The 25478-nt window shown below is 36.5% G+C and overlaps 1 protein-coding gene across 3 annotated transcripts in view; it reads right to left on the bottom strand.

Annotated features, from left to right (window-relative positions):
- Positions 1-24273, bottom strand: part of AGPS (alkylglycerone phosphate synthase) — a 175847-nt gene extending 151574 nt beyond the window's left edge. For 2 of the 3 annotated variants that reach the window (XM_037848960.1, XM_037848959.1), the window contains exons 1-2: positions 23974-24273; positions 1245-1334 (exon numbers count right to left, since the gene is read on the bottom strand). In XM_037848960.1, the coding sequence (XP_037704888.1) occupies positions 1245-1334; positions 23974-24221 (338 nt within the window). In that variant the 5' untranslated portion in view covers positions 24222-24273. The remainder of the gene's footprint in view (positions 1-1244; positions 1335-23973) is intronic. The other variant, XM_037848958.1, reaches the window with a different exon arrangement.
- Positions 24274-25478: the final 1205 nt, after the last annotated feature.

The raw sequence follows: 25478 nt of genomic DNA, 5'->3' as shown, positions 1-25478 counted from the left end.
ACAAATATTAAATGTACACCTTCATATTTGCACTAAGGTGTCAGGGATTGATTTAGGTGATGAATGTACAACTATGTAATGGTACTGTGAACAATCGAATGTACAATTTGTTATGTATGACTGCGTGGTATGTGAATATATCTCAATAAAATGAAGATAAAAAAAAATATTTTCACTAAAATTAGTTTCTAATTACTACTTCTGAGGTTTTGTTTCAGGTACAAAGTATATGCCAGCCAGAAAAATGGAGTGATTATTTTGCAAAGAAAAGGAAATAAAAAACTTCAGCTTTTCAAGGGAATAAAACTGTTTTGCTTACTGACATTTTAATATGTTGATGCACCCAAAAAAAGTTTTAAAAAACATTAAGTTAAAGTGCAACACTGGAACATGCACCTCATAATCAACTTTTTTACGTAGTTTCAATTTTTAATTTATTTTTCTTGGAGCAAATATAAAATATTACATATTTGTACTGCCCTATCAAAAGTTATGTAGAAGTTCAATATACAAACCCAAAACATCAACTTTGGCAGAGGTGGTACTGCTTAAAATCAACCAGTAACTTGTTTTACAAATCTCTTCACAGTGGAACAAAGAGCAACAATACAAATAACCTTTCAAATTCTTACCGATAAATTACCAAAAACATTTCAGAAATACTGTGAAAACTACATAATTGACTAATCTTTCTTCCCTTATATATCTCAAAAAATTACTAGTAAAGATTCTATTTCTATTCATACAGACCTGGAATTGTTCAGCTTTCATGATAATCTACAGCCAAAAGCAAACTATCAGTCTTAAAAATAGGTTTACCTTCAACAAGGCAATGGCATGAGGATTGGGATGGTCGGGGGGTTGTAAACCTTGTGCAGATCCTGATTCAAACAAACTACTTATAAAAGGCATTTTTGAGACAAGTGTGGAAATGTGAGTGTGGACGGGATAATCAGATATTATAGTTATGTACTTGGGCATGATAATGATATTATATGATTGGTAAAAGTCCTTATTTTTTAAGGGATACACATGTAAATGCTTAGAGGTGACATGACAATGCCAGGATTTGAAATACTATAGCAAAAAAAAAAAAAGAAGCAATTATGGCAAATGTTAATAACCTTTAAATTGAGGGATTGCGGGAGGGGGTCATTATACTATTCTTTCTACTTTTATGTATGTTTAAAATTTTGTATTGAGAGAAAGAAAAAAAGAAGAAACAAAAGAAAGGATAAACAAACCTTTTCCCGGTCAACTCAGCGTGGCCCTTCTTATTGAAGATGAACTTGGAATCACTGTATCCCCATCCATTCCATTTCATAACTTCTTGCCTAATTAAAAAAATATATATGAGATCTATGCTAAACATCAATACTTAACAGTATTTCATTGACTATTAACTTTCACAATCATGTAAAAGGAAACCTTTTGCCCATTAATATTGTATTAGTTTAACTAAAATGAAATGGATATCAAAATATCTACATAGTAATATTTCTAAATATAGAATCACTCTGAGGAGCAGCACCTTCACAGAGGACTACAACCACTAAATTTAATGAACTCAAAGGAAGAAGAAAAAGGAAGATATGTTCAGAGTATAACCATTCACTATGTTACTGAGTTTACTTTGAAGGATGGCCTAAAACAATTTGCAATTATAACTAAGAATTCACTTGAACAAGAAACAGAGATCTGCATATATTAGAAAAATCACAATCATTAACCTTCTGTTATGATGAAAAACACCAATTTATAAGGTAGGTTCACTAGTCGTAGACACTCTGTGTCTCAGTGCTGGGTTTACAATCATTTTGAATTCTTCAACTTCCATTTAACTATCAATCTCTATCTTGACCTACATATCATAATAGTTAAAGACCACATCAGTTTTCAGTATTCCAAAAGAGCATGTTACTTTTAATTTCCAAAATATCTGTATTTTTTAGATTTAGAAGTCTAAAATCATTTTTATCAAGATGAATGACTCAATTATTCAATTTTGCACATCACATAATAAATACCAGCCTGTGCAGAACACAATAACACAATAAGCAACCACACTGAAATACTCTGTCATCGTTTAATAAATGTTATAGCATGGTGCACTAGCATTATCTGGGCTGTTGAAATAAATTAGTGATAAATCTCCTTACTGCAAATTCAACTATAAGTGAAAATATTTGAAGAAAACTCTTCTCTATCTAGACAGTTATTTGTTGAGTTACAATTTCAAAATAAACAAAAATGTACTCATTAGAAAGCATTCTTCTAATTCTGTATAATACACAAGGAAGAAAATAAATTGACAAGCAAATCTTGATCTTTGCTCCAGTTCAAAGGCTTTTCAAACAAATGCAACATGAATATTATTGAATACTATTGACCCTGATACAGGTAAGCAATTGTGTATTGAAATTTCCATCTATACATGAAATTAAGACAAAGAAACTAGGAATGCTCACTTTAAAATTACACTGTGCTGTCAAGAACAAACTATTCAAAAACAAACTGTTCAAAAATATCTCAAGAGTATCAATCCAGAGACTGATTTGATATCAGTCAGATTTAAGCTAATGCCAAATATTTTCCTCTGAATCCACACTATTCCTACCTCCACTGTAAAGTGAGAGCTTTGCCAGAAACTAAAGAAATCTCTACAAAAAGACCTCATAACTAATGTCACCGCTGACACACTCATTTTCTTAAGATTACACTTTTTAAAAACAGATCAAGAGACAGTGGTGTGACAGGATCTTAAAGCTGACGGATAGGGGTATCAGGGGAGGAGGGTCGGGGTATGATGGAGTTCTATGTATGGGGTTTGTACTGTTTTTACAACTGTTCCTGTAAGATTGAACTTATTTCAAAATAAAATTTATTATTAAAAAAAAAAACAGATCAGGTTATCTTCCATTTTACCTTATTTGTGATTAAAATTCTCTCCACTTTTATGAAATATAATTTACTTAGTATTTTATTTTTATTGCATTTCTGTAACAATTTATATTACAATAATACATTTTTATAAATTACCATCTTTACTTAATGTTTTATAACATATGCATGTATTTCTGAATGTGAAATGCATTTTATTAATTAGTGAATTGAAACATTTGTCATGAATTCTGTGCTCCATAAAACAATAGTCTGGTATTACACAAAATAAATGCAAAAACACCAGTATAGTCATTTTGCTTTGGTATTACAACCATTAGGCACTGGGAAATCATTACACTACAAATATTAAATTTGACATGTTTATATAGTTTAACAATGAGAATCTTTTTTTCAACTATGCCTAGAATTTTAAAAAATTGTTCCCAGGTAGTCTCAAAGTAAAATGCTAATCTGGCCACATGTGCTCACATCCAGCACTTCATGAGAGAGAATCAAGTCGAGCAGGAAAGATCGGCAGTTATACACTAAAAAATAAAGAGAGATTTGTATCCTGAAGAATCTTAAATTTTCAGGTTGGGTAATATCCTAAAGAATTTTCAAATTTTCACCTGTAGGCTCATGTGCCTTTTTCTCTCTCTTCATTCCTATCAGAAAATTCTTCTCTATAGTATAGAGCATTCCCAGAAATTGAAATGTAGGCATTTGGACTGCATGTGCCCCCCAAACAGTTATATAGCTTAAATAATACATAATTAATGCGTAAGTTACCCCAAAACCAATCTCCTGACATCTTCAAGTACCCCAAGTACTTAATATAAAAAATTTTAAAGTAGGTAAATTTCCTAGGCTTCTAGTTCTAAACTTCTATACACTCCCTCAAATTACTAATATACCATGATAATTATATACAACATTGTAATTACATTAAAATTTAAAATAACTTCTTATATTGAAGACAGGAATATAATGACTACATTGAAGGACATTATAGCATTAACATTTAAAAAATTAGAGTAAAACTTCACATAGTCACAGAATTCTAGAGCTAAAATGTTCCTTAGAAACCACTGATTCAACTATACATTTTCCAGATAAGAAATTGTGCCCAGAGGAGGGCCCACGGCCACACAATTAAACTAGCAGTGAGCATGTGAAGGCAAACTCACAGTCCCGTAATTCTTCCTCTTTTGAGAGGTAATATCTAAAACTCACTAAGTCAAGCCCTCAGATAACCAAAATGATTTAAAGGAACCCTTTTTTCATCACATCAGTATTTTTTCAAAGCACTACTACATAGTATTATTAAAGTTAATCTTCTAACCTTGAACTTGAAGAAAAGTATTTAAAAATAAAGGAGTATGATTGTGTCAGAAATAAGGAATACAGCTGTATCAGTAAGTTCAACGCCCCATACTGCCTTTACAGTATAATGAATTCTGTCATTCAGAATAATAATCCCAAAGCACTGCAAGCACTGAAATGAAGAATGACCAAAAAAAAATCACCAACTTTCCAACAGATTTCAATAAAAAGATGCAATTCTCAACCACAGAATTCAATTAACTAGTCTGATCTCATAGACATCCAATTCTTAGCTCTACTACACATTTAATGTCTTTGAAATACAAGCCCCTCTTCCTGCTTAAAATAAGTCAGCCTAATTTTACAGCCTATATAAAAAAAATAATAAAAGCAAGTTTTACACATTTATACACCCAACTACAGTACCAAATGGGGAAAAAGCATGTATCTGCTAGCAAAACAAAAGAAAATGGAGACTTATAGCATCACATATACACAAGGTGGCAGTATTCTCACATGAACCATATGATGTACATATTCAGTACTTTGCATTTCCCAATGCTGTTGTTTGCACAATCTTTAACTGAAATATTTACAATAGACTTATAACTATGAAGACCATAAAGAATGCCTTCTTTTGTTCTTCAAATAGGAAATTTTCACTTTTAAGTTTCTGTTCAGACATAGATGAATCATCAGATTACTATTCCTCAAATAATAATTGCAAGCAACCTGATATAAATGCATGGTTTCTACTGTACTATTTTTCTCTAGAAATAAGAAAAAGGAAAAACATGCTTTAGCCTATTTTTATCCATTATTTAGCTAGCTGATAACTAAAATATATATATTTCCAATAAAATGACAATCATCATAATTCTAGTAAAACATACTTTACTATTTAGTTCAGATGAAAACCAATTTTTTTTATTGCAACAGTTGTAGGGATGACCACCAAATTTTCACCTACCTCTTCCAACTGAAACAATGAGAAAAAGATCTTATGACCTCAGAGCATTCAAAAAAGGAAAACTGAAGAATGACACTTAAGAGGCAATGCTAGATTTCTAACTAACCAAACTTAGTATCAGTTTAATTCAAATCAATCCCATACAATACAATATATAAAAGTTAAAAAATACAATCCTTTAAGAATTTTTGTGATAATTAAAATCCTTATTATCTGGTTCTATGCTTAAGTATTTCAAAATCTAGACAACATAAAAGAAATCATAAAAGTGAAGTAAAACTAAAAATGACAAGAAAATAAAGATACCAAGATATAATCACAATAAAATAAATATCTTCCTAAAAACATATGCTACAGAAAATTCCTATATATAAAATAATATTCCTACTGGGTTCTTTTATTTCAAAAAATTGAAGCTGAGTTCCCATTAGAAATATAAAGGCCCAACGGGAGAAGGAGGCTTTAGGATTTTTTTTTAATTCTAAACTTAACTAAAAATATATGTGCTTAACATTAAATTAAATTAAATTAAAAACTATGTTCATATCTAGCCTACAGTTCCTGGAAAATTATTTCTAAAAACACAGTGGGAAAACTCCTGTAAATCTATCTACAATGCTTACTGCCTTGATCTGACAGTCCAACTATTTCCTTTTCAAATAGCATAGTTAAGTGCAATAATTTATGTGTCCTTTAAAGAAAATTCCCTTACAAAAAGGAATACAAATCAAAGGAAGGTCATGGATAGACTGTCACCATTCAATTAATACTGCTACAAAATCTCTTGGTTCCAAGATTGCTACATTTGACTCACAAAACAGATGAAAGCCATCAGGCTTTGATAGTCTGACACAATCAAACATGTGAATCATATAGTATTTCCTCTTGCCCTGATCCGATACTCACCAAGCTACCTTTTACACTTTGGTTTGCTACAGCGAGAAACAGGTCAACTGAATCATCTAGACAGCTCAGCAATTTTTTTTTCCTGAAATGGCATTGTAATTAACTCTGGTCACTGGTGAAGGTAATAAACCTGAGTTAGACCACCTTAATATAAATATGATTGAATTCAAGACCCTGACAAGATCAGGTTTCTGGACAGGTCAACAAGGTAACATCCCTGCCCCCCTAGACAGTGAGCCTTCTGCTGGCAAAATCCTCATTTTCCTGAGCAGCAGTTTGGACTTCATCATAAATTTCAATTTTTCCTCATTATCCCCACTATAAGTTTTAGAACCTGAGTTGCTGTTATAAAAATTTGGCCCTTTGATCAATTTTCTAATTTTTGCTGGTGTGACAATGCTAAGTGGTTTAAATATGAGGTTTAAGAAGATACAAAGTTGTTAGCAAGAACATGGAGAATAAGAACTTACATGCACTACTGGTAAGCCATTGCACTGAGCACTCATGTACTGTTTTCATAGGTTAATGCCAATTCTGCAGCCCAGCTACACAACTCCCGAGTATATACTCCAGAGAAATTCCTATACAGGTCCATAAGGGAACATGTTTGATTTACACTGGGGCATTATTTGTGAGGACCTGGCGGCATCATTAGAGGAATGGAGAAGCGGTAAATGAAACATTATGCAGCATTCAGAGGCAGCGATGTAGATAGATACACATATAGAAACAAGAAGAGATTTTTATACTTGAAAGTAGCAAAAATAATGCAAAAACAATACATAGAACTCCAACATACCCTCTCATCCAGATACTCAGATTTACCAACTTTTAGCATTTTGTGTCCTTTATTACATCATTCTTTCTATCTATTATCTAAACATTTGAGAGGATTTTTAAAATGAAGGGATTTTTAAACCAGTGGTGAATTCAAAGAACAATAAGATAGCATAATAGCATTTACACAAATTAAAAATAGGCATACTAAATAACTGCTTATTGTACAAAACACATATATATATTCAAGAACATTCACAGGAAAGTGAGGTGAATAGTATCAGGAATCAGAGATGGAGAAAAAATAAATGTAAGAGAGGCCTTGTACAGACAAATGCCATGAACTAAAAAAGTATGATTACCGCAACTCTCTGACCCTAAGGGTTGTTAGGCTATTCCATCCTTGAATCTCAGTGCAGTTTCCCTATGTGCCAAGAAAACATTTTTTTCACATATATGTAAAAATTCCATGATAGTTTGTTATAAAACTCATTGTTGAACTTCTTAGCAAGCTCTGCAAGTTTTTGTTTTTGTTTTGTTTTGTTTTCATGATGGAATTCCATTTAGAATGAGTCAACTTCAAATACACAGCAAACCAAATACATGTTTAACTCTACAGCCAACTTCTTATAATTTCCAAGAAACTGGCATTTCAAATAAATTTAAAACCTGAATTCAAGTCAAAGATTCTGTCCCAGCGGTGCAAGTCCTATTACTATATTCTTGATATAAAATAAGAGCTAGATAAATTTTGCTATGAATAAATGAATGAAAGAAAAAGGAATGTACAGGCACAAGGTAGGAGGTAAAGAAGGGAAAGCTGGAAGCAAGTAAGGCAAGGCCAACCTTACACATTGGCAGAATAATCTAGCACTCACTATTCACAGAAGGCTCATGGGGTGTCTCCCCATACTCCCAAAGTTCTCTCACACACTACCAAATTCTACCAATTAGAAATTCACTATTGCTTGAATAGTCTCTTTGAAATGGAAATACAGACTGCTGTTCATACCTGTAGTAGTATATATTCTAAATATTTGTGCTAGGGCAGGCATGCACACACATACACAGGCACACAAGCTTGGCATCTGTCCTTCTGAAGGCCTGGAAAAGGCACAACTATCCTTTCCTTTACACTCATGTGTAATGAAGGAAACAGCCTAAATCGGTATCAGGGAGCGTCTTAAGAAAAAAAAAAAAAACAAGGATGTACACTTCACTTGACTACTTCCGTTCTTTGTTCCCTGGATTATACTTTAAACTTCATGATTTGTTCTCTCCACTGTCCGTTTAAAATCCAATCAACGTAGCGATTTTGGCAATCAATCCCAAACCTCTACCACCAACTGGAAAAATGCCAATTTATTTTCATAATTCCTCCCTGCTTGCTAGAAACCAGAAGAATTTATCAAAATGTTATTATACCCACTGATCCATAAGTGCCAAAGACCATTTCTGGTACAAACTTGCATTTCTGCAGAAATTAAAACTGGCCAAAACAAAGAAAATAAGAATGTCTCAAAAAAATCTGTATGTCATCTCACCACAGAAACCCAGCCTCTGAGTTCCCTTTCTCAGGTGTCATCCAGGAGAAAGACCACCAACAATACCCTTGGCAAAACACTAAAAAAAGCCATGAATGAAATCCAAACCTGCTTGATGTACTCAGTACTCTTACTGTAACAAGTGTTTTTATTACATAATAAGCAGCACTGCAGCCCCTTCCACTTTAAGTGACAGATAGTTGAATAGCTGAGATTGTTACTTTAGTTTCTGGCAAACCCAGAGAAAAATAAAACCCACGATGTTTGGGGGAGAGGAAAAAAAATATTAAAATCTGGATACAATTCCAAAAGAGGTTCTTAAACTTCTTGGAAGTATAAAAATCACCTTGTGTACTTATTTTAAAAGCAGAGTCCTGAGTGTCATCCTAGATCCAGCCAATGATCACAATCTCTGGCAGAGGAGTCTCAGCATCTCCACTGGGAAATTCTGACACAGGCCTTCCACAGAACACACTTGGGTAAGTACTGCCTTAAGGCATGAGGAAAAGCTGAGGGCAGAAGTCTCATAGTTTGAATAGCCACAGATGATAGAAAGCCTTAATGCAAATGGTTTAAAATCAATTTGCTCTCATCCAAACCTTACCAAAATCAGGAGGGAACTAGAATTGAGAGACAGAAAAATAAGCAAAAACTTTAAACCCACTGCACTATAGGAGAGTATGAGCCCAATATAGTTTCCCAAAAAAGCAACTGGTAGCACAAGGAAATGTGGAGACACTCACCTGTGGGAAATGGGAAAAGGATTAACAAGAGATGGAGACTGGTTACATGACAGGGGCAGTAGCAAAGATTTACACCTGAATTTTACAAAGAATCATCCTGGAAGGAGGACACACAGAAAGTATTTTAGGATCCAAAGCTTAGGAAATCTGATCCAGAGATTAGGAAATCTGACCTGGTAGGGAGTCAATAAAGCCATACCAAGGCACCAAGTAGTTTCAAATGAAAAATGGCACAACAGTAACCATCATGTGTGTGATGATGACAATCAGCCTAACATGCAGTACTAAAAATTGCTGTTACACTTCAATCTTTGGTTTTCTTCCCTTCCTCCCTAATGCATAAAGTGGTATTTACTAGAAATTTGTTTTCACTATGAAAATGTTATTGTTGCCCAACAACGAAAAAAACTGGAATATGGACTGTATACCTAAGTTAAATTTCTTGAACTTGATAGCTGAACTTGAGGTGCTTCTCTGGAAATGTACCTGGAAGTGTTAAGTGTTAGAGGAACATGCATGCAACCTACTCTCAAATGCTTAAATAATATAGAAAGACACAGACAGAGAAATAGAATGATATAACAAATGACACAAGATTCTAAAAGTTAGTAAATCTGGGTTATCTGGGTGAGCGGGTATCTTGGAGTTCGATGTATCATTTTTGTATTATTTTTGCAACTTTCCTATAAAGTTTGAAGTTGTTTCAAAATAAAAAGTTTTTTAAAAGTCATTGTTGCCATCAAATACCTTCTACCTCTTGATATGTTTCCACCTTCAGAAACTATTTAAGCACTTTGTTCTCATTACTACTTCCTATACAGTTTATCACAATAGGAATAATATTGCACAACACTGTGAAGCTAAGGGCTTTATGATCATTACATCATTCCCTTCTCACATCAATCCTCTGAAGTATAGGTAATTTTCCCTATTTAAAAATGAGAAAATGGATTTGGAAAGATTCAGTAACTTCCCCACAGTCACACAAATCATACATGATAAAGTAGGATTTTAATCTTGATTGTGTGGCTCTAAAGCTTCTAACCACCAAGATATGATTTTAATATAGTTTTTAATACACTCACTCACTGCCATACAAAGAGTACAAAGTATCACAAGAGCTCAGAGAAAGAAGTGTTCATCTCTAGCTGAGAGAAGGCTTCATTGAGATGTCATCTAAACTTCCAATTGTTTTGGAAAGGGGTAGAAATTCGATAATCAAGCTGAGGCAGAAAAGCCCAAGCGATTTCCCATGCTAGTAAGTAGTCCAATTGGCTAAAGCATAAAATATATGCAAGAAAGTCATGGAGAACAGCAAAAAGACTCGAATGCCAAAACAAAGAGGTGGAGCACTATAACTTCAATAATAATAATAGAGAACAGTAGGCTCATACCAGTATTTTCCATGTTCCAGGATGCCAACAAAAGTAGAAATCTAACAGTGTCTGCTTTAAAACTTTGCTGATTCTCCAACGTAGATAAAATCCCAATTCTTTACCATTTTTTACACTGTCCACTGCAAGCTGTTTCCAGTCTACCTCTTCAGCTTTCTTAACAATTCCTCCAGACACACTGAAAGTTAACACAATTCCTTATACACACCATAGTCTTTAATGTCTGCCTGTCTTCGTGCTTGCCATATATCTCCTGTCTGAAATGCCCTACTCTCCCTTGAGAATTCCTATTTATCTATCAATAACCAGTTCAAAAATCACTTCCTCCATAAAGCCTTTCCCTTCTTCCTCAAGAAGAATTTATAGCTTCTTCTATATTCGTTGATTATGGCATTCACTACATCATATCTTCTATATATACGTCCACTGCACCATCAATCATTTTTGCAATATTAGAATGTAGCACAAAACCAGCAAGCAGCCAGTACTCACACATCCCTTAAACTAAGACTGATCTGACAGTGAAATGGAACAATCATTGGGTAAAAACAAAGAAAAGGTGACCAGATTAGGTGGGAGATGATTAAGGTTTAATCTACAGTGATGGTAATGGAAAAAAAAAACAAGTGTCTTGAGAATCACAGCTAATAGGTAGAATCTATATGATTTGCTAACTGACTGTACAAGGAATGGGGAACAGAGCTCACCAAGGTTTTATGACTGAGGTTTTGGGCTTGGGTGACTAAAAAATGGTGGAAGTAAATAGAAATAGTAGAGTAACAGGCTTAAAGTCTAAAATAATGGCCTTATACAGGTATGCTGAGTTGGCAAAACCAGCAAGACATTCAAATAGGAATGCCCAGCAATTAAAACTATGAAAATGGGATTTGAGAGAATTAGAGATATTAACTTACAAGTTCCCCCAATGGTGATGAAAACTAATATACAATTTGAGTAGATGAGATTATTAAGGAAGAAAATGCAGAAGAAAGGACTAAGAATTAATCTTAGGGCTTTGTGAATTTAGGAAGCAGAAGGAAGAGGAGTGAGCAAAAACATGGCCAGAAAGGTAGGCAGGGTAGAAGAAAGCCAGGAGAGTACAGTAACAAGAGAGTTAAGGAAAGAGTTAAGAATATCTATCTACTAGGTATTGGGAATTGGTCAAGAGAATGACTAAGGATTTCATTATTAGGTTGTTTCAAAAGAGTGATATAGATAGAAAACCATTTCAAAGAATTATCTTTGAAAAGAATTATCTTATCTTATCAAAGAATTATCTTAGCAAAGAGAAAACACTGATGACCAAAAGGAAAAATAAATAGGGTAACACATGAAACCAGATTCTGGAGAAGGAATCATTAAAACAAGCAGAGGATCTGGCTGTGACATCTTTCAGAGCATGATAGCCAGTATCAGTTCAGCTAATTTAGGTGCCTGTTCAGCCAACTGAATACCACCAACCACCTCCCTTCTAGGCAGTCACTGATGGGAGCAATGCAGATATGTGATCCAGGTATTGGGAATAAGGGGATTCCAAATTACTCTTGTGCAATTGGTTGAATACCCTGGAGGAGGGGGTAGCCGTATTTTACTATTTGGACAGAAGAGCAGAAAAAGCTAGTCCACTTAGAGAAGCATACAGCAGATACTAGCAAAAAGTGATGCTACCAAGAAGCCTGATAATTCCCTGGTTCTTAATTCTAATTCCTTCCTGAGGCCACTCTCCACTCCTACCTCTACAATCCTTGGTGCCCCTGTACTCTAATAACAAATTCCCTTTGTCAGTTTTAGCCTACCTCAAATTAATTAATACTTGTAACCAACAGATTTAATGTACCTATCAAAAAACAAGAATTCCTTTTAAAAAGGTACCAATTGTATAAAATCTGAAGGCAGGAATCTCAAACTACAATGGACTTTCTGAAAACAATGGCAGATGGCAAGTAAAAACTTAGAAATAAAACCAAAAACAGACTAGTAATCTAACAGGACATTGTGAAGCCACAAATACTTGGTGAAGACAAAGCAGACAAACACTATCTGGAAAACCAGACCAGCCAAGACAAAAGAACAAAGGCAAAATCTTTCTGAAGGAGATTTTACTTCAAAAATTAAGAGGCAGTGATAAGCAAGATAGCAGAATAGGCAACTCCAAAGTCCCATTTCCCCACAAAATACACTGAAAAACAAGCAGAAACTGTTACAACAGAACACTGAATCAAGACAAAAGCAACTTAAAAATGGTAGTTAAGGAGTGATGTTAGCAAGGTGATAGAGTTAGATGCTCCAAAATCCCACCCCCCACAGACGCACAGAAAAACAAACAGAAATTGGCAGAACTTTCTCAGAAATCTAGAAAACAGTTAAAGGTTTACAGCAACTAAACAAATGCCACTTAAAAATGGTAGGAAAGTCTCACGGCACATGGCTACCCACTCCCCAGCTCAGTACAGTGGCAGCTCATGTTCCCGGTATGGATTCCAAGACCAAGGTTCATGGAGGAAGCAGAGCATGCCTTAATCGCAGACTAGGGTGTATGTATGTCTGTTTCAACCCATCCGGTGGCAGCATGAAGACTAATCAAAGGTGCTCATTTCTATCTCACCTGTCCCGGAACTCACTCTGGACAGAGAAGAAGCTGGCATGGCCATGAAAACAGTGGAAGAAACCAATCAAACCACAGCTGCCTGGGTCAAAATATTATGGCTCAAACAAACAGTACAGCATCTGGGCTTGGGAGGAAAGGATGTAGAGAATTTGCTTGGGAAAGTGGGCATTCAGAATGTCTGTGTAAACAGGGGCGTATACATGTGCCCACACACATGCCCAGGGCAAAACACACACATAGAAAAGACCTGAGTGAACCCTAAGTATTGAACCAGGCTGTTCCATAGGTTCAGTGCCAGGCTGGATGACCACTGAAAAAGAGACCCAGCACAGAGCCAATCTGCAAACACTGGAAGGGGTGTGTTTTCCATGTTATTCAAGAAAATCTTTGTCATAACACTAGCTGAATACAAGCTAAAGGAATGGATTCATCAGTGATACACATCTCAAGGAATACAGTCTTTGCACAGATAGTTTAGAAAAATCACTAAACAAATAGACTGCCACAGCCTTCAACAATAAGAAAAAACCCCAGCAAACCCTGGGGAAGGGGGGGTGGTATCTGATTTTCAGAGTTAACATTATTAAAATATTCAAAGTCTACATTTCAACAACAACCAAAAATAAATAAATAGATAAAAATAAGGCATACAAAAAAAAAAAAAAAAAAAAAAAACAGGAGAAGATGGTCCATTCAAAGGAACAAAATAAAACGCAAGAAACCATCAATGAGGAAGCCCATACATGAGAATTACTAAACAAAGACTTTAAAACAGGTCTTAAATATGCTCAAAGAGATAAAGGAAAACATGAACAAAGAACTAAAGGAAATCAGGAAAATCATATATTAACAAATCAAGAATTACAATAGAGAGAGAGAAATTATAAAAAGAAACCAAACAAATTCTGGAGCTGAAAAGCATAATAACCAAAATGAAAATTTCCCTAGAGGAGTATAACAGCAGACTTGAGCTAATAGAAGGAAGAAGGAGCAAAACCTGAAGACAGGACAAGGTAAATTATTCAGCTAAGGTGCAGAAAGAAAAAAGAATGCAAAAAAAAATGACCAAAGCTTAAGAGACCTGTGAGATATGATCAAGTGCACAAATATGTGCACTATGGGATTCCCAAGAGAAGAGAGAGAAAAAGGCACAGAAAGAATATTTGAACACATTGTGGCTGAAAATTTCCCAAATTTGACAAAAGACATCCAAGAAGCTCACTGACTGTGACACTGGACACATTATAGTCAAAATGTCAAAGAAGAGAATCTTGAAAGCAGCAAGAGAGAAGCAACTTGTTATGTACAGTGTATTCTTACTAAGATACAGTGTAAATTTATCTTCAGAAACCATGAGAGCAAGAGACAGTATGATGGCATATTTAAAGTGCTGGAAAAAAAAATCTGTCAACCATGAATTCTATATCTGGCTAACCTGTATCTCAAAATGAGGGAGAAATTAAGATATTACCAAATAAAAAGCAGGAGTTCATTACTACAAGATCTGCCCTGCAAAAAATGCAAAAGACAGATCTTTGGATTTTAAGGAAAGGACACTAGACAGCAGCTCAAAGCCATACAAAGATCTCTATAAAAGATAACTACATGGATAAATGTAAATGCCAGCAGAGTGTTTTTTTTTTTTTTTTTTTGGTTCGTAACTTCACTTTTTATTTTCTACATGATTAAAAAGACAAATGCATAAAAAGTAATTATAAATCTGTGGGGGCACACAACATATAAAAATGTAATTTGTGACTAGAACAACATAAAAGGCAAGTGGAGAAAATCAACAGCATAGTTTTATGTGCTATTGAAGTTAAGGTGATATCAATGCAAACAAGATTGCCATAGATTTAGGGTGTTAAATTTTAGCCCCATGTTACCCAAAAGGATGACATAAAAAAAATATACACAAAAGGAAATTAGAAGGGAATCAAATGGTTCACTAGAAAAGATCAACTAAATACACAAGTAAGCAGCAATGGGGAAAATGAGGGACAAACAGTATGAAATAAGTCCTGCCTTATAAGTAATTGCTTTAAATGTAAACATACAAAAATCTCCAATCTCAATGAAATAAGCTACAGTGGCAGAGAGATTCCAAAAGGAGCTGAGAGGTCACTCTGGTGGGCACTCTCATGCACAATATAGATGACCCTTTTTAGGTTCTAGTGAATTGGAGTAGCTAGCAGTAAATACCTGAAACTATCAAACTACAACTCAGAACCCATGAATCTTGAAGACAATTGTATAAAAATGTAGCTTATGAGGGGTGACAGTGTGATTGGGAAAGCCATAAGGACCACACTCCCCTTTGTCTAGTTTATGGATGGATGAGTAGAAAAATGGAGGAAGGAAAAAAACAAACAAACAAACAAACAAAGGCACCCAGTGTTCTTTTTTACTTTAATTGCTCTTTTTCACTTTAATTATTATTCTTGTCATTTTTGTATGTGTTGTATGTGTAGTAATGAAGGTGTCAGGGATTGATTTTGGTGATGAATGTACGCTTTGTTTTGTATGACTGCATGGTATGTGAATATATCTCAATAAAATGAATTTTAAAAAAATGCTTCATTGACTATGGGTCAATAGTAATTGGAACCATGGTAAACATCTGTACTCGTTTCCTATATACAACTCTTAACTACAATGACCAAATAACAGAGGATTCTGCCATTCAAACTATGAAGAACTGAAATAAAATGGTATGAAATATCCTTAGTATTTAGTAAGAAATTTATTATATTTTAAGAAAAAGAAAATTTAAGCCTCTTAAAAAACAAACAAACAAACAAACAAACAAAACACTCCAATCTCAAGGTGGAGACTGGCAGAATGAATAAAGAACTATGACCCCACTATATGCTGTTTACAAAGACTGACCATAAACTCAAACACACATATAGGTTGAAAATGAAAGGATGAAAAAAGTACTCCATGCAAATACTAACCAAAAGACAGCTGGGATGGCTATACTAATATGAGATAAAATACACTTCAAGTCAAAAATTGTTATCTCGTAACAAAGGATACCAGATATTGACAAAACTGTCAATTCATAAAAAAAGATATAACAACTACAAACATATATGCACCTAAGTAAAGACACCCAAAATATATGAAGCAAACACCGACAAACTTGAAAGGAGAAATTGGTAGTTCTACATTAACAGCAGAAGACTTCAATATACCACTTTCATGATGAATAGGACATCTAGACAAAACGCCAATAAGGAAATTGAGAATTTGAGCAATACTTTTATAAACCAACAAGACATACAGACATAATAGAATATTTCATCCAACAACTGCAGATTACACATTCTAATCCAGTGCACATGGCTCATTCTCCAGGATAGAACATATGTGAGATCACAAAACAAGTCACAATACATTTTAAGAGTGAAATGATTCAAAGTACCTTCTCCAACCACAATCAAATGAAACTAGAAATCAAAAACAGAAGAAAAACTAAAAAACACATAAATAGGGGTGAAAATAAAACAATGCATTCTTAAACACCAACAAGTCAAAGAAGAAACCACAAGGAAAATTAGAAAGTATCTTGAGATGAACTAAAACAAAAACACAAACCAAATCCAAAGTGAGAAGAAAGAAGGAATTAATAAAGGTTACAGTGGAGACAAAAGAAATAGAGAATAGAAAAACAATAAAGAGAATCAATGAAACCAAAAGTTGATTATTTAAAAAGATCAACAAAATTGACAAAACTTTAGCTAGACTGATGAAGAAAGAATACAAGTGACTAAAATTAGAAATGAAAAAGGGAACAAAAAGGGGGATGTTACTACCAACCCCACAGAAAATAAAAAGGATTATAAGAGGATACTATGAACAACTATATGCCAACAAATCAGATAACCTAGATGAAATGGAAAAATTCCTAGAGATATACAAACTACCCACACTGATTCTAAAAGAAACAGAAGATATCAACAGAGCTGAGAGGAGTCACAGGAAAGGTGCATGAAGCAAGCTTTTGGGATACTATTGCTTAATCTAATTACTGATAAAATGGATGTGTTCACTTTGTGAAAATTCATTCAGCTGTACAATTATGATTTGTGAACATAAAAATGTTCAAAATAATTTAACAAAAAATGTTAACTACATAAACAAACATTTATTACTATTCAAATAAGCTTTTAACCCACTCCAAATTATCCCAGGACTATCAGTGCCATGTATACTACACTTTGGGAAATACTAACATAGCCAAAGAAAAAGAAGGGGAAGAACAGAACAATGGCAATAATTCTAGTATGTAGCCAGAATATATGGTAGATCTCATGGAAATAAGAGCTAGATACAGAACAGCTGATAAGGATAGACCCTGGAGGAGCTGAACTGCTCTACCAAGGGAAGTGCATATGTATTTCAGTACACAATGGGGATAAGACATGTTAATGATGCAAGTGATACAGGAATACTGACCTACTGTAAAGTTTTCAGCCCTTCCCCTAATTTCTCCAAAAACATGCCAGCAATACCTCTATTCCCTGGTTTCTAGTTTACAGTGTGAAGGGACTTCAGCAAGAAGTATTCAGCAAGAATAACACTCCTGTCCTCTCCCCAATCCACATACTCGCTCTTCCTCATGGAAGACAGAGTGATTCATCTGGTTAACAAATTCATTCTATAATGAATTCTGTAAGGCACCAAGCACCTGATTTCAGCCCCTTCTCTCTCTTTAGAATCTAACCCACTACAGAGCACATCTCTCTGTGTCATGTGTTAGGCTAACTGGAGCTGGCTCTTCCCCTGCTGGGGAGGCCTTCCGCGGTCCAGCACTTCCTGTGACTGAGTCTATTTAATTCGAAGTGAATATTAGGCAGTCCAGATCTAGGGCTGTTCTCCAATCAGCTTTATCAGATAAAGCTGACATTTTTATCTCCAATGTATGTATATCCTGTCTTACTTCTCAGTTGATTCCAAACTCCGATGTTGGGACAGGGATATGATTAAATATTATCCCTAGAGCCTAACAAATAAAGAGAATACTAATGCAGGGAGGGCGATTACTACTTTATACCAAAGGAATAGACTCTACTCAGGATCCTTTGATTTGGTTTGAGTTTGAAATTAACATACCAATCTGCTGACTAGCAGAAGTAATCTCAATAATAAAGCAAGTAAGCCATCTTACCTAGCACTTCAAGTTTTAAAGTGTTCCATAAAGTATCTCATCTGACTACAATAGCTCTCTATTTCTCTGCAGCCTAAAAATGGATCACTTAATTTTTTCCTAGATATTTTTAGTAAGTGATCAGGGGGCAGATGAGTCTACAGTAACCACTGGATAGATGGCTCTATAGTACTTAATTCTGTGACACAAAGAAGACTATTTGGAGAAGGTCTGTCCATCTCAAAATGATACTTGCAATCTAAGAGATGTATGGTACCAAATAACCACAGAGATTAAATATCACGGCCCAAAGGGCTTTTGCAGCTGCGGGACTAAAGAAAGCACCGGACATGTTCTGAGACATAAGCTTTTATTCGGGGCTTACCTATAGAGAGGAAGTCAGATGCAATGAATGATAGTGGATTCAAAGCCTGGTGTGTAAGGTACTCCGCAAAAGTAGGGGGTGCCAGGGAATGGTTTATAAGGGTTAGGCAAAGACATTCCAATGGGTATGAGAGTGGGGGTCTTGTGATGTAGGGAGGGATCAATTGTAGTCAACAGGGAAGAGGGGAGGATTATAGGTTATCTTGTAGATAGTAGTATCTCAGGGAGTTTCAGGGAAGGAGGTAGTTTCAGGAGAGAGGCAAGCTATAGATTACATTTAGTGCAGGAGGCCTCATTTTATAAGGAGAGTAAGTCAAACCTTAACTGACCTAGGTAACGCAAGCTGCTGTATGCACAGTCTTCAAGGCCCTAACAGAAGGCCCCACATTATGTCTTCGGGGAATCTTGTTCATTCACAGTTCAATGGTACAGTTAGCTTATAACCGGGAAGTGAAATCTCCATGACCTCGTCTGCCTTTTCCTCCTTTCTCCTCTGTTTTGGGTCTTCCACATTCCTCCTTCTCTTCTTTTATTACCGACATTCTCTTCTCCCACAAGGCAAATTAAAAATTCACTCACAAAAGGAAACAGGCTGTTCCAGCTTTTTAAACCATACATTATAGTTTCTAAAATTATGAATTTCATTTTGACAGGATTATATATTTTAAAATTTATTCAATAAGTACAATAAGAATTAATGCATTCCTAATGATAAGCCACAGTATCTGATTATAATCTATTAATCACAAAAGGCTTGATGCTTGGCAGAACAAAGAAAGCAACCTGATGAATATTAAGAAGATAATTTTCCCCCAGAGAACATCAAAGACAGCAACACAGCATAGGGGAAGGAGCCTGGGCTCTGGAGTAATGTTTCTTTCATTTCCTATAGTTGCATGACCTTAGACAAATTAACTTCTAGGAGCCTCTACTTCCTCACCTATAACAAGCATATAGTATAACTTACTTTTCAGAGCTGTTGTGAGAATTAAATGAGATAATGTACATAAAGCCTCAGCATGGTGCCTGGTGCATTAAGACTTACCAAATTACAACCATCCCAATACTACTATCACTAGAATTCCTAAGTAGGAATTCAAAGCAAGCTAAGTATTTCATTCAGCATAACTATCAAAATAAGCCTAATTTTGCCAAATGGTGTTAAGTTATAAAAGTCAGGTCACTTGTGCAAATAACCCTTTGCTTCAGAAATGCCTCAGCACTTAAAGGCTACAGAATGCCTTCCCTGGAAACATTTACAAAAGGGTAACTCGGCTTTTTTCCTTTCTGAAAACTTCTACCAATGCTTCAAGTAGATGTTAAATAATACATTATTTTTTAAAGAATGGGATACGTAAATCACATTATAAGCAAGTAAACAAAATAATTAACATTCTTAGTCAGACATTCTTTTGGTCTATACCAGAAGTTGGTAACTTCTGCAAAAATTGCCCAAGAACAGTTTTGATTAACATAAACTACAATGAGATTGAGCCAAATTTACAACTGGGAAAGTGGTCAGCAATATGGAGGGATGGAAGTCAACAAGAATTTTTCTCTTCTCTTTTCATAACAGTGTAATAGCTTTAAAAAAAGAAAGAAAGAAAGAAAGAAAGAAAAAGGAAAGAAGGAAATTCTAAAATCAAGACATAAAAATGTCACATACTTGACATTTACTATGACTTCTAAGACCTAAAAATGCATTCAGAGGCAAGGTCTAAAAAGAAATTGTATTTACTCCAGAGTACATGGGGCAACACACACTTAAGAAAAAAAAAAAAAGAGGGTCTGAAAGTAAATCTCCACCCTCAAAACTGTGCTTAGCAACTTCAAGTATTGAGAACATACGTTCTTGGCTAGAAGTCATTTGAACCAATTCATAGAAGACCACATGACAAGTAGGCAATAGGTTGTGGTCAGTCAGCCCTCTTAAATGTCCGCATCCCTCTTCTATTTTCAATCGGTCTCCAAACTCTTATGGGATCTAATTTAGTCACATAATTTTAAAGTATCACCTAATGCACTTACTTCCAAAACTCCTGAACCCATTCTTTTCTACCCATTCTCACTGCCACCATCCTGGTTTAATCCTTCCTTATTTCTCATTTGTTCAACTAAAGCAGTCTCCCCAAACTGAACCATAAATGATTAAATTAATGAATAAATGAATAGACTGATGAGCTACAGGGCAAAGGCCTCCATTATCTGCCACTGCCCCATCTCTTTTCACTGACTCCCACTTCTACCAATATTGAATTGTTTAGTTACCTACATACAACATGCACTTTCATGTCCCCTGCATTGCCATACTCTTTTCCCCTTTCCTGGAGTGCAAACTCTCCTCAGCACGCAAAAAAAATCAACCTGCCAAACTATTACCCATATTTTAAAATCACCGTAAAAGCTTCCCCTGATTCCCTAGATAGACTCTATCACTCCTTCCTTCCTAGGTGTTATATAACCTATTTCCACAGCGGCACTGAACAAATTGCAGTGGAATGTGTATCTCCTTGCTATTGTGAATTCCTTGAGGCCAAGGACTTATTAATCTCTTTACCTCCAGTGCCTAGAACAGTGCCCGTCAAAAGCAACTACTCTATAAATGTTTAATAATGTATGTATGATTATTCTGTTAAAGAAATGAAAACATGGAGTTTCAAGAAGTCACTACTCCAAGTCCATTTAACCAATTTAACCATAACCAGTCATGATATAAAAGAATCACAACCAAGGCCATCATCCAGGGTAATGAAAGGAAAGGAGGGATATTAATAACACAAATCACCAAAGAATTCCACAATAAGTGACATGTAGTCATACTCACAACTTACTGGATATACACTCTGGTTCCTTCCTGTGCCATCATTTGCCTTCTTTTAGGTTCATCTCTGATGCCGGCAACCTGAGGCCCAACTAAACAGTAGAAAGTGGTTCCCCATAAATAGTACTAAGTAGCTCACACTGAGGAAGCTTTTGATATTTCATCTAATACAAGTTTTTGTGTTCCCTCACACTTTGATTCTAACTACAAACTACTTGTACAGGACCAGATTTTACCACTAGTCACCTAACAAGAACCAAAGACCAGGACTTCCTACTGGTTACACCTACGCCATAGGTGGGTTTTAGGTGTGTCCTGATGCCTTCGGGCCTTGGAGCAGTCAAACAGTGACCCCAAGACCAGTCACCTTCTGCCATGGGCAGCCTGGTTCACTACAGTATTTATAAATGTTTTTTCCCTCTGAATACTGGAGAACAAGGTCTCTAAATCCAACTATAAGGAAAACCTGTCCTACCTTAGTTTTAAGTGTGTGAACCTGCATATAATTACAATCACACACAAACACATACAAATGACTAGACGGAAACATACATGAAGCCATTTAAAAAAGAAAAATTTTTTTTATCCAATTATAGCTAAAGTAACATCAGGTGAAGCCAGAAGCCCCGATGTGACCCTCGATTTCTCCACAACTCAGTTACCAAGTTCTGGAAAACTTACTTCCTAAGATTTTTTCAAATATGTTGCCCTCTCCCAATATTATGCCTTCGTTCAAAATTTTCACATTTCTCATCTGGATAATAGTCTACTAACTGGACTCACTGTCTCTGGACTTAATGAAAATTGCAGTTGCCATTTATTGAAGGGTTATGTAACACACATTGCACTAAGCACTTGATCACTTAACACTATTTTTTTTTTCAATTCTCACAGCAACACTACAAAACAGGAATTATCCTTCCCATTTCTAACAGATGAGGGACTGAAGCTCTGAGAGGTTAAGTGACTTGAGAAAGGTCATACAGCTGGAACATGGAGTGGAAATTCAAATCCAGGTCTCTGATCCCAGCCATTACATGCTAAACTGCCCAATAATCTTCAATTAATTCTCCATTGTGGCCTTTCTAAAAGGTAAATCTGATCATCTTTTGCCCCACATAAGACATAATGTCTCCCCATTACCCTGAGAGTAACAACTGAAGCTGCAGAAACATTCCTTAGTTCTCTAATCTGTCCCTCAGCTCTGCCTGTAAGAACACTTTTTCTGCCAAGAACACTTTTTCCCCTTTGGCAAGCTACTTCCAACACAATCATCAAGGTTTACTCAGATAATAACTGTTCTGGAAAGTCTTCACCCTAATAAACATACACCCCAAACTGGGTTAAGTGATCACATGCTGCAGTAAGCTAAATTTCTTATCATACTGTATTATAACTTTGCCTTACTAAGTCATTTATCCTTAAGAGTAAATACTGCATTTTAAACTTCAGTATTGCTGGTACAGTGTGTACGTCTTAGAGTAAGTACTCAAATGTATGTTAGATTAATGAATTAATTCATCAGAAGCACTATAGCTCAAGAACTTGGACCCTGAAGTCGATTTTATCTGGTTTCAAATTGTGACTTCACATACCATACCAGCGAAGCCTGCAGCAAGCTTCTTAATCTTTTTATTATTATTATTTCTTCATCTGTACAATGGAAGAAACCTAATTCATGGTTTCAGGAGGAGTAAAAGAAACAATGCATTTGGCACAACCCCTGGCACACAGAAAGTACATATTAAACATTATCAACATTTTTTTCACTCTCAAAGCTTATCCACATCTCAGAAAATAACTTCTCCCAGTAGCTTCCATCAGAGGTTCAGGATCTCCAAAATCTCAGAAGTCAAGATCTCTTATAACCATTCTTCATCCATAAACAAGGGTTTTCCAGCATTCTGGTTACAGAGAACTCAGTAACTACCATACCCTAAATCACTAAACTTGTGTTTGTCATTTCTTGCTTCTTGCCCACCCATGGGTTTCCTCCCTCAAAAGAGAAAACCTACCCCACAGAAACTAGTCAACACTTCTTCCCCCCAGGCTTGCTCGATTACAAGAGACCTCTATGATCACCAGGACAAACTTAAATTCCCTTGGTGGATAAGTAACAGAATCCTTTCTACCCGTGACAAGACCTTAGCTCCCAAAATATTAACTCAGGATAGCGAATAAATTATTGCCAGAAATGACCGAAGAGGATCTCATTAGGCCCTTCCCCAAAACGAGTTCTTCAGATCTGTTACCCTTGAATAGTGACCACAATCCACCATCACATCCCGCCCCGTTCCTGACAGAGTTCGGGGTCCCGTCCACACTCTTCCTGAACGACGCGGGTCCGTATTTCAAGACTCCTCCCGCCCACCCGTGTCACCTCCCCTCCCCTCTTGCCTATGACCTTCCGCAACACACGCCCGTCCTGGTCCCTCGCCGCCAGCTCCCTCCACAGCCTTGCTACTCACCGCTTTTTGGGGATGATGCCAGACTCCTGCGCGGCGGGAGTAGCCGTGGGCGCCGCTGTGGGCGCGGAAGCGGCTCTCCGAGCTTTGCATTCATTGGTACCCAAAGCTTCCCGGGGCCGGCCCAGCAGATGGCCTGAGAGAACCCGCAGCCTCCGTTCGGCGCGGTGTCGGTCCCGCTCCTGGTCCCCGTGCGCTGCAGAGCCAGAGCCCGAACCCGTTTCGCCTGCTGCAGCCGCCGCCTCCGCCATGGTTTCCGCCTTGTGCTGCCGCCCGGGACCGCTGGTCGCGGGTGAAAGGTCACTCAGAGCGGCGCCCGGCGCGACCATTCGCTGCAGCGCATCCCGGCAGCCACCGCGGCGACTGGGCGGCGGGTGCCATGCGCCTGAAGGTTTACATTCTGTGCCCCCGCCTATCGCGCCCGCCGGCTGTCCTCGGCTCCTCCTCGACCGCACGCACCTGCCAAGCAGGTGAATCTGAACCCTCCCGGGGTTGGTACGGGCCCAGCTAGCCAGCTAGCCTAAAGCGCCACCGAGGTGTTCTAGTACCCTGAGCGGCGTCCCTGGCTGTGACTACGTTAGCATACGAGAGAAGATGACTTGGGGCAAGAGGGGTGTGGGTGGTGCTGCTGAACTTGACAACGAAACCAGTTTCATTCTTTCCCTGATTGAGATTCCTGTGCTCCACTTCTGCATCCCCTCCCTGCGGAGTCACTAAAATAACTCCAAACTGACCGGTTACCTGTAACCATTAGGGCAACATGCTATCATTTTCTCATGGCCTACTTCTTTGCCTGGCACTGTGTGTTATACCAGAAGTCAAGTAAGTAATCTCCATTTTACAGATGAAAGAAAAACTGTCTCAGAGACATTATCTAACCAGCCCGAGGGCATGCAGCTTGTAAATGCTAAAGCTGAGTTCCAGTTTAAGTTCTCTTTCCATTACTGGACACTGCGCCTTTCCTTACCCTAATGGAGGAAAAGTGTTTTGTTTTGTTTTGTTTTGTTAATCACAGATAGAATTATCTCAAAAGCCATTCTTAAGACTTCTTGCTCTTTTACAAATTGACTTCATTTCTGGAAGCTGGCACTCGTGTAATTATGGGCATCTGATAGGACAGTGCCATGCTCAAGAATTCGCTTAAAAACTTCCAACTGGGAGAATGGTCATTGCCATTCTCCATCATGGATTTCACCAACCTTTGTGCTTTGCCTTCCTAGTTAAAAGAAAAATATTGGCAGTGATCTGAAGAAAATCCCTGGGTCTAGAGGTCAACTGCTGACCTCTATGTTCCTGCCATCATCTAAGAATGAGTTGATGTCTTTAGAGTGATCTTCCAAAGAGGCCCAAACTGGTTAAGAATTATTTACTGGCTAGGTAAATTACTGTGGGAAGGCCAGCTCCAAAAGTGCAGCCCATTTTTGTACAGGCCTCAAGCTAAGAATGGTTATTATATTTGTAAACAGTTGTAAAAGAGAAAAAGAAAAAGAATATGCAATAGAGACCTT

This window comes from Choloepus didactylus, chromosome 9, assembly GCF_015220235.1.
Source record: "Choloepus didactylus isolate mChoDid1 chromosome 9, mChoDid1.pri, whole genome shotgun sequence".
NCBI classification, from domain to species: Eukaryota; Metazoa; Chordata; class Mammalia; order Pilosa; family Megalonychidae; genus Choloepus; species Choloepus didactylus.
The sequence above is the reverse complement of the archived record's forward strand: the minus strand, read 5'-3'. Positions and strand labels throughout refer to the sequence as shown.